The 15,963-nt window shown below is 39.9% G+C and overlaps 1 protein-coding gene across 4 annotated transcripts in view; it reads right to left on the minus strand.

Moving 5' to 3' along the window:
* Positions 1–15,963, minus strand: part of DOCK4 (dedicator of cytokinesis 4) — a 447,327-nt gene that overhangs the window by 147,565 nt on the left and 283,799 nt on the right. For all 4 annotated transcript variants that reach the window (XM_087429682.1, XM_087429692.1, XM_087429686.1 and 1 more), the window contains exons 17-18: positions 5,164–5,320; positions 80–177 (exon numbers count right to left, since the gene is read on the minus strand). In XM_087429682.1, coding sequence (XP_087285808.1) covers positions 80–177; positions 5,164–5,320 — 255 coding nt within the window. The remainder of the gene's footprint in view (positions 1–79; positions 178–5,163; positions 5,321–15,963) is intronic.

Raw genomic sequence — 15,963 nt, forward strand, 5'->3', positions numbered from 1 at the left:
AAAATATCATCTGTCCTTCCCTTCCAAATATACTTTATCCCATGAATTTCCAAGAGAGGGAGAACAAAACAGCAGATACCTTTACTATCTCTGAGCCATCGATTTCTTTTAATTTAGAGAGACAGCCTGTGATCTTGTCAGGGTGGGTTCTCCATTTCAGAAGATCAAGCATATCACCTTTCCAAATAGATAAGGAAGATTAATTGCCTTAACAGACAACAGTCCCTCACATGAAAGTGTTCTACTGGTAAAAGCTGAATTCTTAAACGTTGCCTGCCCCTCCTGGTCATCCAAGTTTCAGGCTCCCCCCTACCACAACTAGCCCTCTAAGATGGCATTTACTGCAGTGTCGTCTAATTATTTCTCCCTTCCCAATGCTCTTGACATACAAACTCCTACTCATCCTTCAGTTCTCAAGTTAGCTGTTGCCTCATCCAGGAAGCCTTACCTGAAATCCCGAGACAGAGCTTGCTGTCCCTCCAATGGGCTCTCACCTTGCAGTAGCACTTCACTCACTATTACAGCTGTTGTTGTCTGCGCCCCCACTAGACTGTTCACTCCAAGAGAACAAAGCCATGTCAAGCTTGGCCCTATCATATTCCCAGGACCCAGAACAGAGCAGCTCACAGCAAGCAGTGATAAATATTTGTTGAACAATTTTCTGCCTCCTCTCAGTTAAATCAAAGTTTCTTAAGGTCTGGGAACCTGCTTTATTCATATTTGTGCCCCCAGGAGAGAGCACGCTGCCTAAAAAGCAATTCCACCTGGCAGTGAGGGTCTTCTTGATAATGTGACCCAATCTGGCAAGACTAGAAGGTCCCTGCATAGTGATGACAAGCCCACTCAACTGTCAGATCATCTAGTGAGCCCTCGGACCTGACAGGGCCAGTTCCTGGACTCCTTGGTCGTCTTCCATCCCAGATTCAGGATAAGCTCAGAGCCCAGCCCTTCAATTTCCTCCCCTTCCTAAACTGACAAGACGTGGGCCCTGAGACCAGCAGGGTCCTCTGAGAACCTCAGAGGGAGAAGGTGAGGGAGTAAACCCTTCTCCCAGCTGTCCCGGGCAGAAGTTAGAAAAGCTCCTCAACATGGCGTCTAGCTTTACTAGTCCCCAAAGGGAGCAGGGGGACGGTGGCGTCCGAAGGCCAATGAAAACAGTACGAACTGACGAGGCTCATGCTTGCAGGGAGTGCTCAAGGCAGGAGAACCTGAAGGGCTGGCCTCCCAGTGCCCAGTGGGGCTGAGACTAGAGAGGCCAGAGAGAAGCCAGGAGGGATTTTCTAGGCTCAACGGCAAGAAATCCATTTCAAGGCACTTGTTTCAGGAGAAACCCAAAGGAGACTTGCTGAGAGACAGAAAGACCAACACAGAAACAAAAAACAAAAAATAAAAAAAAACAAGAAATCAAGAAGTAGTTATGATGAGAAAGAAAACATGTAGTGCATAGGGATGAGAGAAAGCCTAAGAATCTCAAGAGGAAAGAGAAGCCACCTCCACCAGAGCCAGATTCAAGAGAAAAACCTCACAAAGGATTTAATAAGAAGAAATTTGGGAATAGGAATCTTTACCCACAAAAAACAGGGATACAAGGAGGAGGAGGCTCTAGAATCACAAAGATGAGGGAATTTAAAACACACTGACTTTGAAAAAGAGATTTATGATATTTGCATAACAGAAAAACCTGAAAATGTTTAATATTCATGTCTAATGCAGACATCCTGGAGGTATGATTGAAACCTCTTTAAAAATGATTGGTTATATTTAGAACATTAGATTTTTCCACAGTGAGACCCGCAGCGGCAGAAGACTCCTCCATTATTCTCCTGGTCTGTTTGCTGCCTCCCTCTCACCTACTTCCTACCTCCTGCATCTAACTTCAGGATGCCTCCCTTCCTGGGCATCTTCTCTTTTATAATTCCCCAATGTATTTCCCCCTGCCATTCACTCTTCCCTTCCCACTCCACCTCCATTCCAGCTCTCGTTCCGTCTCCTCGCTCTCTTTCCCTGCCCCTTAGACTGAGGCGGTTGCAGGGGCGTCCAGGGCCCTGCCCAACATGAGGAGTGGAGAATGTGCAGAGGAAGGAGGTGGCTCTGCTGGCCACAAAGTGGCATCACCAGTGGCCACAGTGGGGACCCAGGAATAGGACTTTCATCAGCATAAGTGGAAAACAGATGACAGTGGTCCAGACAATCAGATCAGGATGGAGCTGTTCATCTTTCTTGCAAGAAGTCTGATGAATCTCTAGACTGCTCATTATGGAGCAAAGGAAGAGTAAGAGTAGTATGCCTGTCTGGAGAAAACTAATCACGTATGGAAAGTACCCAGAATTAAGTCAAAATTGTCATCTCTTAGGTCTCTATTTTAGCCATTTGAAGATACATTAGTTGCAAATTAGGAGACGACCTACTACTGAAAATGTGAATTTTATACATTCCATTTGATAAGCACTTAAGTGTATATTGTATGCCTAACCTACCAAGAGCTATAAAATAGGTGGATGACATCATACTTACTTTTTTTTTTTAATCACAATCTTAGTAAGAGACTGAATGAACCACTTATTATTTGGGGGAGAAGCGGACGTGGGGCAGTCAGTAACTATACAACTGTGAGACTAAATTTAAGCATTGCTTTTATTTTCTCTTAAATTATTTTAAAGTTGTGTTTAACAGCCCCAGGAAGCTAACAAAGAAGTAAAATAATTTCTTCCCTGATCCCTACTCTTAAGGAGCTTAAGATATCTACTTGATCTGGCAACCACAGATGACCAGTAGAGCACTCTGGCCTTGGTATGCTATACATGAAGGATGCTAGAATACAGAGAGAGTGTGTAGACAGACACACCTTAGTGATCCTGAAATGCAAATCTGCTCTAGGAAACTATTCCTAGAGACCACATCACTTACTAAACGCCCAAATGTAATGGAAATAGGATTTGTATATTTTCCAAGCTGAGTAAAATGAATACAAAGTAATTTAATTCCAATTTGGAACTGAATTACTTCTACCCAGGGATGTGTGTCTAGCATGTAAATTTCAGAGAGATCAACTCCCTTCCTTGCTCCTTCCCATCTCTTGGAAACAACTATTCATTCCCCGGCTCATTTTGAGCTGTCTTATATTGACACGGTTAATCAAAGTCGAAATGATAATTAAGCACTTATCAGTCTCCAAAAATGAGCCAAACATTGCCTTCCATATAGTGAGGTGTTTAATATAACGATTTCGTGAATAGTTTACCCACATATATACCTGAAAATGTTCTCTGCTTTTACAAAGTAGCAACTTCTAATTTTCAGGACTTGATTCTCTCCGTCTTATGTTCACCATTCTGTCTAACATCCTAAACTCTAGAACTAGAATAAATTAAGGACACAGCACCAAATATTTTGACGGCAGAGAATCTATTGTTAGTTTTATGTGTGGTTGGCAGAATAATGGCCCCCAAAGAAGTCTGTGTCCTAATCCCTGGAACCTGTGAATATGTTTACTCTACACAGCAAAAGAGATTTTTCAGAAATGATTAAGATAAAATCTTTAGATTTTAAGATAGCAGGATTATCCTGGATCATATAGTGGGCCCAATGTAATCATAAGAGGTGATTAAGGTCCTTAAAAGGGAGATTTACAGATGCTATGCTGCTGGCTTTGAAGGTGGAGGAAGTGGGCATGAGCCAAGAAATTCAGGTGGCCCCTAGAAAAGGTAAGCAAAAGGATTCTCCCCTAGAGCTTCCAGAAGGAACAGAGCCCTGCTGACGCCTTTGATTTTAGCCCAGTGAAATGGAGTTCAGACTTTTGACCTCAGGATTGTAAGACAATAAATTTTTGTTGTTTCAAGCTAATAAGTTTATAGTAATTGTTATAGCAGCAATAGATAACTAGTACAACCTGAAAATGTTCTAATTGCAGGCAATCAGTTAAATGTGAACTTAGGCTCTATAACAGATACACAACTAATCCACATAGGATGAACAAAAATTCTGTCTAAGGGAATCAATAACAAGTCGATTTTATTATCTTCATAACCTCCACGAGGGTAGACTAGCCCCATAAAAAATGCCTGAGGTTTCGCAAATGATTTATAATCATTACAGATTTATGTCAATGGAGGTTTTATTTAAGTAAAATCATTAACCACTGGATACTGATAAAGTCTGGTATAACGACATGTCTTAACTTGGTGATAGCTAGCTTCAATCAAATTTACTAAACATAAATCACGCAATTAATTTTTAAAAACATTTCTCCAAAAATACTTTTGGAAGGGGAGAAACAAAACTAATATAAATGTGAAAGAATCATTTGCCAACGTTCTATATAAATATGGTAGCATTGCATGAGAAATTGAGAGGTATCTTAAAAGTGGTCAATATTGGAATGCGACATTTTGCTTCTTTTCTGATTCCATACTACATACTTTTTCTGATTCCATATTACATACTTTTCTAATTCCTACTACAAACGCTGTTCTATGATACAGAAAAAAGAACTAATAACACAAATATTTAGGCACAGGAGCATTTTATGAGACACAATACCTTATTACAAAGTGATTCTCCCCAACATAATGAAACTGACTTAATAATATGATGTTTAGGATGCTAGCCAGAAGTCTTATATGGCAACCATGAAGAACTCAAAAATGTTTAATTTACTTCCTTCATTACAGACAATGTTTTCATGACAATTTGCCAAGAAGAGCTTGCTTTATTAATCATAACTTGCTAAACAATCATTGACATAAAAAGTAATGCTAGAATAGAAAAGCAATATCCTTCTAATTAAACAAAAAACAGGCTTTATTCTAAAGCCTGCAATTAGCACTGTTTATGGAGCTATAAAACAAGAGAGATTAAGGTGGTGATATTCTTTGTCCTTTTTTTTTTTTTTGCTAAGCAGCTGGGTGTTGATGGCTTATTTGAAGAGTTGTGTACTTGGGTTCCAATACTGGGATAATTTTGAAGTCCTTAAATTACATGCATTTAACAGATCATTGGGTCACAACTGTTTCCATTTTATTGGAAATCACAAACAGAAGGATCAACAATTTTTCTAGTGCAAATTTCTTAAATATAACATTGGTGTTTACTAAATATGCCTACCAAGATTCACATGAGTACTTAAGTACAAGGGCTTTCAAATAAAACAGTATTATACATTACCATTTTGTGTGAGTTTTGTGGAACAGAGAAAAGATGTTATCCAAAAAGATTCCTTTGTGGCCTTCATGGCTTGATTACTATTCCCAAGGAGAATGCCCTTGGAAAAGGGAAGTTTGAGGTAGCGGGTAGTATCTTGAAGATTTGTGTTTTCTTCACACTGTTAAAAATATTAAAAAAAAAAAAAAAAAGAGAGAGAAAGAAAAGGAGGAGGGAAGAGACCTCATGAGAATTATTAAGCATAATTTCCATTTCTAGTGTTTATGAACTGGAAAACATTCCAAACAGCATTGCAATCAGAATTTGGCTTTTAAGTAAAATGCAACAAAAATGTATAAAATGAGTTAAGCACGGAGTTTGGACTCAGACCGATGTGGGTTTGAATCCCAACTCTGTCACTTCCCACATGAGTAACTGTATCAAGTTATTTAACCACTCGGGATTTCCATTTCTATCTCTAAAACCTCACTGCGTTGTCATAAGAATTAGATTACATAAAGCCTTTAACACAGTGCCTGATACATTGGAAATGCATAAGAAATCATATTTGCAGCAACTGTAGATTTTTAAAAAATGCTTAAATTCTTCCAACATCTCATCTGAGGCAGCTATTAACTCCTTACTTTGAAAGCTGACAACTAAAGGAAACTGTATCTCAGGGTAAACTAATAGTCCCACTATGTGAGGAAAATCTCTACTTCACAGAAAATGCCCACTAACAAATGTAAAAGAAATGACAGATTTAGAAAATACAGTTTCATATCCCTAATGTAATTCTTTCTTTAGTCAAGGGTCGTCGTCTACTGCTAAGACCAGCAGGAAAATTGTTGATGAGGAAATGGATATTCATATGATGCCAACGTAGCAACACTCAGATTACTTTCTACTGGCAAGAGGACAAATATAATTGCACGTGAGGAGATTGGGTTGTTGTCACACCAATGCAGGGTAGTGCAAAGAAACGTATCATCATCTACAACCCATTCTTACCAAAGATGCTGAACCTGAATCTATCACACCTACAGAGTCAACTTGCACTTCATAGGAAATACAAGGGGCAGAGCAATATGCTAAACAACATGTCGGGGAAGCAACCAGACAAATCCAGAAGGTGGTACTTTCTGCAGGATGCCTGGCTTTGTCTCTTCAAGTCAAGTGTTGTGAAAAAAGGGATTGTTCTAGATTAAACACTTAAGAAGATGCCAGATGCAACATATGGTCCTGGATTTGGACAAACCTGCTGAAAGGATTTTTTGTTTTGAAATTTATACATTGACTAAGTTCTACATGAGATAAAAATTCAGTGATTGGTAAAATCATTAACTGAAAAAGTAGATTAAAAAATATATATATATATAGGGGCCAGCCTGGTGGCATAGTGGTTAAGTTCGTGTGCTCCGCTTCAGTGGCCTAGCGTTCACAGGTTCGGATCCCAGGTGCGGACTGACAGACTGCTTGTCAAGCCATGCTGTGGTGGCATCCCACATAATGTAGAGGAAGATAGCCATGGATGTTAGCCGAGGGCCAATCTTTCTCAGCAAAAAGAGGAGGATTGGCAACAGATGTTAGCTCAGGGCTAATCTTTCTCACACATACACAAAACCTATATATAAAATATAAAAATATATAAACATAATATATATATATTATGCGTGTATTTTTTCTCAAAATTGTATTTTGAGGAAATATATATACACACATATATATATATAAACCATGAAGCAACCAAGATGTCCTTCAGTAGGTGAATGGATAAATTGTGGTATATCCAGATAATGGACTACTACTCAGTGCTAAAAAGAAATGAGCTATCAAGCCATGAAAAGACATGGAGAAAGCTTAAATTACTAAGTGAAAGAAGCCAAATGCTGAGAAAGCTACATATTGTATGATTCCACCTATATGACATTGAAAAAGACAAAACTATGGAGACAGTAAAAAGATCAGTGGTTGTCAGGGGTTGGTAAAAAGGGATGAATAGGCAGAGCACAGAGGATTTTTAGAGTAGTATGATATTATAATGAATATATGTGATTAGGCATTTGTCCAAACCCACAGAATGTACAATACCAAGAGTGAGCTCTAAGGTAAACTATGGGTGATTATGATATATCAACGTAGGTTCATCCTTGGTAAAAAATGCACCACTCTGGTGAGTGATGTTGATAATGGCGGAGGCTATGCATGTGTGGGGGCAGGAGGTATATGGAAAATCTCTATATCTTCTCAATTTTATCGTAAACCTAAAACTGTTCTAAAAATATATATATCATATAATATCATTTGGATAAAAAAATCCATACATAAAAACATCTAGAAGGATATACACTAAGGGATTAACAGTTAACATCATCTAGGTAACAAGAGTATGGTGTTTTTGTTTGATTTTGAATTTTCTATATACTGCTTTTGTAACAATCAAGGTGATACAATTTTGAGAAAAAAATACTGTAACAGATATAGAGCTGGTATAGCTTAGATTATTCTGAGTATAAATTTTAAAACTCATATGAACTTTATTCCTTTAAATTTGTTCAAATATTTTCAAGGCTAGTGTCCTGGTAACAGGCAGGAGTTCAGGCACAGAATCTCTTTGCTATTCTAGAGTAGTCTGTGTGATTCATAAAATATATTTTTTTAAAATTTTAAATAATATATCTTTAAGAAAGACCTCTCTAACAAGTTTAGAAAAACAGAATCGGAATACTACAAGATGTTAGTACTAGCACACCTGCCCCATAACAGGAGTACCAATAAACACAATACACAGCCTCCATAATTCTCTTCTGACCTTATAACTTGAAATGCTTTCTTTTATTACTGCAAGATATTTCATATAGACAGAAGAGTACATGAAACACACATATATGGTTTAAAGAATAATTACAAAGTGAACAATTCAAATGTCTTCTTCAGAAAAAGTGCTCAGGCAAAGTAATGTTCTGAAACTCTGGGTCACCATCCCCTTCCCTGAGCCTTGCTCTTGGTAGCAGAGCTTGGTATCAGCAAGTCATAGTATGAGTTACAGCACCCCTCACTGACCCTATTTCCTGCCCAGATCTGGTCTATGGGGTTAGGAACAAGCTCTGGTCTGCCATCCCTAGCCTGACTTGTGCTCCATACATCTAACTACCACTTCCTATTGGAACTGAAGTCTCATGCACACCCAGCCCAGACAGTAAAAAGATCAGTGGTTGTCAGGGGTTGGTAAAAAGCTATTTCCAGGCCTCCTCCCCAGGACCTGGAGCCTGCCCTAGTCTGATATGCTTCATCTATTCACAAAAATTCTGCCCCTATAGATATCTCTCTTCTACCCCCTTCCCCCAACTAATTGTCTGGCTCTTGAGCACTTCTGGCAGCTTCTTAGAATTCCTGCTTGCTGGGTTAATCTAGCTCCATCGGTAATCGTGAACTGACCACTTCTATGATTGACGATATGATGGCTGTGCTGTGTCCTTAGGGGGCATTGTGCATAGAAGACTTGGCTGCCTTCTCCTGGGCCAGTCATTGTGGCCAGTTCAGTGCCACCAACTCTGCTTCACTTTACTTCTCCCCCAGCCTGGGGAGCCAAGACCTCAGCATCCGAGTCTGTTTAAGGTGTGACACCTTGATAGCTTCTTACAGCTAAACTCTATCACCCTCACTTATGTACAAAATACAATAATTAATATAAACATTACTCTGGACATAAAAGTTATTTCAAGACCTCCCACCAAGAATACCAGTGTGTGTGTGTGTGTGTGTGTGTGTTGGCGGGGAAAGTGGGTCAGGGGTGGGGAGAATTCTACTCATCAATTCAGTAAAGAAAAGCATGTAATCAATCACTCCTTGGTCTCTATGAACCCTTTGATATAGTATTTACCAGAAGTTCAAAACTGATTTTTTTTGTCCAGTAAGAGTCAAAGGAGATATGCTAGGTATGACATTAGAGTTGGAGGTTTTAATTTATTTCTGAAGAACTTAAGCAGCCCACAGAAATTGCACAGAAAGTCTCACAGCATATCTTTTATTGTTCTCTGAGGTTTTCAGCATGCATCCTTAACACATCATATAACACTGGACATTTTAAAAGCAATCCAAGCAACTACCATTTCCAAGGGTTTACTAAATGTCAGGGACTGCTAAGCACTTCACATGTATTTTCTTACTCTCATAATAACCCAATGAGGTCAGACATGGTAACCTGAGGAGTTTATGCGATTTTCTCAATGTCACAATATTAGTAAGCATCAGAGCCAGGATTTGAACCAAAGTTTGTGTTCACAACTAGTATGCAACATAGTAGATGTGACCACAACTACTTTTCCACTGTTGTTTTAACCAAGTGTTGTTTTGCTAAAATAAATTTAAAATTTATTGATTTATAGATAACATATTGAATGGCAGTTATAGCTAAGAAAGATGAAAAAAAGTTCACTTTTCAACAAAAAGGTACGTTTGTGGGAGACACCCTGGGAGAGAGCTTACAGTGGTCTAAAGAGCTGAAATATTTCCTATGTAATAAGCCTGTGAGCCTTACAGTGGGATGGCTAGTCCATGTTCTGAAGCCACGCAGGGAGCAAAAAGGATCATGTGACCTGATGTAGTGGGGTGGAAGGGGAAGGTAGGAGCAGATGAGGCATGACACAGGAACTTGGGAACACAACAGGTGAGTTAGAGATCACTCGTTCATTCATTCGATGAGAGAGAAGAGATAGAAGAGACGTGGCGTTGAAGAGCAGTGAAGAATAGAAATGGGGTTCCAAAAGGTAGGCCTCTAGGGCAGGGGCAGGTGTCAGCAAGAGATTAAGCCAAAAAGGTTCTCTAGCCTCTTAAGAAGAAATGCACAGCTCACCAGCAGAAGCTGGGAGGGAGGAAGAATCAGCAGTAACTTCCTCGGGCATGCTGCAGCCAGGTGGGAGAAGGCTCTGCACTGTGAGTGCCACTCTGAACCAGGTTATGGGCCGGAGAAAACAAATGGGAATGAATAATCTCCTCCTTAGATGAAGGGCAAAGAGTCAATCAAGTCACAGAAATGAAGCTGGAAAAGTATGGCATGACACTGTCTGTGCTTTAGTTGGAAATACCAGTACAAAGAGTTGCGGCTGGTGGTTGAATGCGTGCGAATCTGAGCAACGCAGGCTCGACGGCGTGAAACTGCCCCTTTGCATGAAACTACACTGCATGTAGTTGATGGATGCTTTTGTCACCACAGTAAAATTCAGTTAGACCCCTAAATTAGATGCGTGGTTAAATATGGATTACTTGCATTCTGGGGACCGCTTGCAAAACAAATGTTTTGAGTTTTGGCAAAGGGACAATTTTTTTCCCACCAAAACCAGTGCAGGCATGGAACAAGGCAATATGGATACGAGAATAATAAGACACTGTCCTCCTCGTTCTCTTGTGACAACACAGACCCAGCTCAAGTGTTACCAGGGTGATGGTAGATGTATGATGATAGTTAGATGAGGGAACAATTAACTGAGCCATTCTTTCTAGGAGAAACAAGGCAACATGACCACAGCCTCATGAGGCTGCTACTGGATTGTGGGAACAAAACAATGTCATTGTCATAGTAAAGGACAATTCTCTGTGTTTGCTTTGATAGGCTGGGATCTGTGCAAATCATCTTAAAATGGTGTGAAGTTAATTTATTACAAATTAGAGAGGAGGGAGATGAGAACCAGCCCTTTGCTTTACTACTCTTGAGACTGAAATCAGATCTGACAAGAGAGCTGTGCTCTCTCAGATTCTTAGAGAAGAATTAAAATGTAGGTTTTGTGGTAGGACTAGTAGTCTCAATCTTCTTTAAGATTATATGGCTTGGCACAGTCTATTTCTTTGCCCAGAATTAAAATCAGTTGGTGTAGGATTGAATGGTGCACCATGTCCTGGGCTACTTTGTTGACCACTGTCTTAGGCATGTGAAAGAGAACTTCAATGGTTGGTCATAAACAGTATCCCAGGGCCGGCCCCGTGGCTTAGCGGTTAAGTGCGTGCGCTCCGCTGCTGGCGGCCTGGGTTCAGATCCCGGGCGCGCACCGGACGCACCGCTTCTCCAGCCACGATGAGGCCGCGGCCCACATACAGCAACTAGAAGGCTGTGCAACTATGACATACAACTATCTACTGGGGCTTTGGGGGAAAAAAAATAAAATAAATAAAAAATTAAAAAAAAAAATGAATGAGAAATTAGTTTCACGACAAAAATTGTAACCATAAAAGAACAAAAAATAAAATTTGTAAAAAAAAAAAAAAAAAACAGTATCCCAGAAATGTGATATCTGAAATAATGCAAGCTATGTGGTTGAGAAATGAACATCTACAATTTATTCAGAAATAAACTGGTACAGAAATTCATAGTATATTAATCAAATTAAAGGGTCTATAATTTTCAGGAAGTAGAGAATTAAATTAAAAAATACAGTAAGTTAGACAACCCAGTTGGAACTATATACTACCAGTTAATGAAAACCAGATTTCAATAGTTGTGGCAGCAAAATACTATCTTTTAGGGACTCTTTCAATATGATTAGCCATCCTTAATGTCATTATTAAACATTTATTAAATTCCTACTATTTGCCAGTCCTTTAATTCGGTATTAAGAATGCAACAAGGAAACAAACACAGCTCCTGTCCTTGAGGGCATTACACATCTGACCTCTGCACTCATCTGTTGATATTGATTACAATGCTGTGATAAAGACCACTGGATTCCAGCTCTGTCAGGGAAGGGAAGAAAGGCCTTATGGGAAAGGGACTATTTGACCTCAGTCATAAAGAATAAGAGGCTCACCAAGCAGGCAAGGGAGGGAAAGGCATATTATGTGGAAAAAACAATATATGTAAAGGTATTGAGAAAATACAAGTACATGTATGACACTATGGAGACGTGGCAATTAAATGCAACGTGGGATAGTGGATTGGATCCTAGAACAAAAAAATGACATCAGTGGAAAAACTTTTGAAATCCAAATAAGTTTTGTGTTGACAGTATTGTACCAAGGTTAATTTAGTTTCAATAAATGTGCTATGGTTATATAAGATGTTAACAGAAGGAGAAGCTGGGTGAAGGGCATATAGGAATTTTCTGTACTATTTTTGTAACTCTTCTGTAAGTCTAAAATATCTTAAAAAACAACTGTTAAAAAAGTACAGGTATATTCAGAAAACAGTATGTAGTTTTTAATACAGCTGGAGTATGAGATTTTTCAATACAAAAAAGCCTTGGGACTCCTCTAGACCTCTTAAATAAGAAAAACCCAAGCTGATTCTGATACTCGCCTCTAGTTTAAATTCCCTAGGTTAAAGTACTAGTAAGGAGATGAAACTGACCAGTCATGCAACCACCTATTTAGATATGGGGGGTGAGTGAGAAGTCAAGGGAAACTGCAGGCTTTTGTTCACAGCAGAAGTGGATGGAGGCGGACAAAAAACCCAGTTTTGGACATGCTGAGTTTGAGGTGTCTCCGGAGAATCCAACTGAAGGGCTTCAGTAGGCCGGTAAAAGTTCTGGGCTAGAAATCCAGATGGGGCCGTCAACAGCACAGACATGGTAAGTTAACCCATGGAGGTGGATGAGACGGTTCTAGAGTGTAGCAGACATAGATGGCAGCCAAGGATTAAATCTACGATAACACAAATGTTTAAGGTGTGGATAAAGAGTGAAGAGTCCTCAAAGGAGAAGAAGGATGAAACTCAGGAGAACATTGTCAGAGAGATTAAGGAACGTGGGATTTTCAAGAAGAAGGGTAATCAACAGCATTACAGGCTACAGGGAAGTGAAGCAAGGAAAGATTTTGAAAGCATACAGTGGCTTTAACCCCTAGGTGTGTGACCTTGAGGGAGAAACATCATTTGAGCTGTGGGGACAGAAGCAGCCCAAGGAACAAATGCAATGTGAGGAAGTAGAGACAGTGAATGAAGACTGACTTTTCCTGCAGGCTGGCTGTAATGGGAAGGGAAGAGGGAGGGTGGCCGCTATTACAAATTTTTGTTTGTTTTTAAAGAAAAAGGCTTGAGCATGTTTATACTCTGAGAGAATACTGCTAGAAAAGAGGAAACAGTTATAGTTGCAGGAGCAAGAGGAGACATTGGGTGAAGCAGGGTCCCAGGGGAGTCAGGAGGGAGGAAGATCCTGAGGGAAGCAGGTGGAAGAATTAGCCTTGGAGAGAAGGAGTCTTCCCCCATCCTCTGAGACAGGATGCAGGAAGGAAGGCAAGGATGCAGATAAGTTTGCAGGTGGCAAAGGAGAGAGCATAGGAAGTTAAGGAAGGTCCTGTCTGATGGCTTCTGTTTTCTCTGTTAAGCAGGCAGGAAGTGGTGGGGTAGGCAGAATGGTGAAATCTGGTAAATAACTCCTGTGGGGACTGAGAGAGAGAACTGATTAGCTAGCCTGCAGTGTTAATGGTCCTGCATCTATACCCATCAGGCTGATGCTAACCAATAACAACTGTATGATTTCCTCTAGTAAAGCTCTACTGCATAGGGCGGGACATAGGAGGGAGCAACGTTGACAGACTGATTCAGGGTTGGTTTCTTCTTCCCACGCAGGCACAGCAGAACTAAGGATCAAGGGATACCCTGGATAAGAAAAGGAAGAAAGTGAAGTCAAGCGGGGTCTATTGAAAACAGGTATAGTCAGAAAATTGGAAGGTTGAAAGGTTATGCTCTGGATATTGGGAATTTAAGATTTTTGATTAGAAGTGGTTCTGGATGATTTCATCCATCCATGCATCCATCCACCCATCCATCTATTCAGTGTTTATTTAGCACCCACATGGCAGATCCTGCTGGCTGGGGATGAAGCAAGGCCCAGAGAGAGGCCATACTGAAGCAGAACACAAATAAAGGTCGCTGGAGATGTAGTGTCTAAGAAACAAGGGGCTAGGGCACTGGACAGGTCAACCAGAAGAAGAAGACAACTTTGAACTAGGGGCTAGGCTGACTATGGGAAAGTAAACAGCTGCCCACCACCCTATCCCTCTGCTCTGCCTTGCTGGCCAGCAATATACATATTGGTGGAAGATAGTAACTAGGACGGGTAGAAAGTTACAGTACTGTATGGAATGAGCCTTATGAAGGGTAGGGAAGCTCTTTACAAGAGAGAGGAAAACAAGTATCTTTGGCACTGGGGCATTTAGAGGCATCTGACCTCCAGATACTAGATAGAAGGCCTCAGAAGATAAGCTCTCTTTACTCCAGAAGCTACACAGGAAGCTCTCAGAGCAGAGGAGAGCTAGGTTTCAGATAAGGCAGAGCATTTTAGGAAGACTGAAAATATCGTGGCATTAATTAGTTAGAATAAAGGGGCTTTCTGGACATCACATTAATAGCCTTCAGTGCTCAAACCAAGTCCACCTATTAAGTTATCTTAGTCTTTGCTGTTGTTGTTGTTGTTCAGCTTGGCATACTGCTATGCTAAAGTTAGCAGGTCAGTTACCTTTAATTTTTTTTTATTTGGCAGGTATTCATTTTTTAATTTCTCTCACAGTGTGAAATGAAACAAGGGTTACATGACCAATTCTCCTATGTCCAAGCCCAGGGTGGAGAGAGATGTCTCTGGCTTCTGTAAGATCTACTGATCCTGGTTACAGGGGAAGTTTCTTTCAGAATAGTTGGAGCAGCATGTAGAGCTCTTTGGACAGCAAGATCGGTGCCAAACCCATCAGTCTATCTTAATTTTTCAAACTCCTCTCATATTTTCATTTTACTTATAAATGCAAACATAGTATAGGAAAGGATAAGTGGAGAGCAATAGCTTTCAACTGAATCTAAAAAATCTCTCTCAAAGACAGTGGCTGTGCTGGAGTTCTATGGACCAGGTACAGAATTGAGATATAGCATAAGAAACTGAAAACTTGTAGGAAAAAAATATGAGCCACAAAGGGTTTATGGACAAACCTTTAGTTAGCAAAGGTGAAATAAACAAACTTGCAACAGACTCTTGCAGTCTAAAGCCATCACATTAAATTAATCCCCCTCCAACCAGGAAACAGGATCATCCTCTATTTGGCTGATTTCTCACCTGGCCCTTCTCCTGCTCAGATGCATTGGATTAGAAAGCCAATAAGCCCCACTCTAAGAAATCAGATTGTCTGCTAAGCAAAACCACAGTCTGGCTGAGTTGAGTCGTTTTAGCCATGTGGTGTTAATCAACGATGATGAATTTGCAAAACCCTAATTTCTCAAAGGTAGATTGTATTATTATTATTATTGTTTGTTTGCTTGTTTATTTGTTTATTTTACTTTACATACATACATGCTGGACCTGAAGGTGTTTTAGAATGTATTTCCAAGGACTAAAAATCCTTCACTGGAAGAAGTCAGAATGGGAAGTTGAGCACACAGCTATTATCCTTTTTGGATTCTCACATCATTCTCCTTAAGCGACTTGACTTTTGGAAATGAATTCCCTTATGCTCATTATTTCTGTCTCTTTTCTTAATTTGCTTTCCAGCAGGTAGCTGGGGGGGGGTAGCCAAAAATATTCCTATAAAGTTAAGGAAAACAACAATCCTACCAGAATGCAGGGAAATAAGACTAAATCCTGTTACTAGCAAATTAGTAATTCCAAAGGGAGGTTTTGGACTTAGCCTTCAGCCACCTGGAGATATTATTAATGTTCTGAGACCTGTAAACAGGACTCTGGAAGCACAAAATCTCAAGTTATTTCACTTACCTTTCTAGAACTATAACATTCAGAATTTTGTAGATTTCAGAGCTTACCTTCATTGGAAACCACTCCAAATATGTAACCAATCATGCAGAGTTGAAAACGACCATGAAAAGGGTCTTTGCCCTTTAGAGTTCTTTAGCTC

The sequence above is a fragment of the Ceratotherium simum genome, chromosome 1 (assembly GCF_057802395.1).
Source record: "Ceratotherium simum simum isolate JZ-2026a chromosome 1, ASM5780239v1, whole genome shotgun sequence".
Taxonomy (NCBI): domain Eukaryota; kingdom Metazoa; phylum Chordata; class Mammalia; order Perissodactyla; family Rhinocerotidae; genus Ceratotherium; species Ceratotherium simum.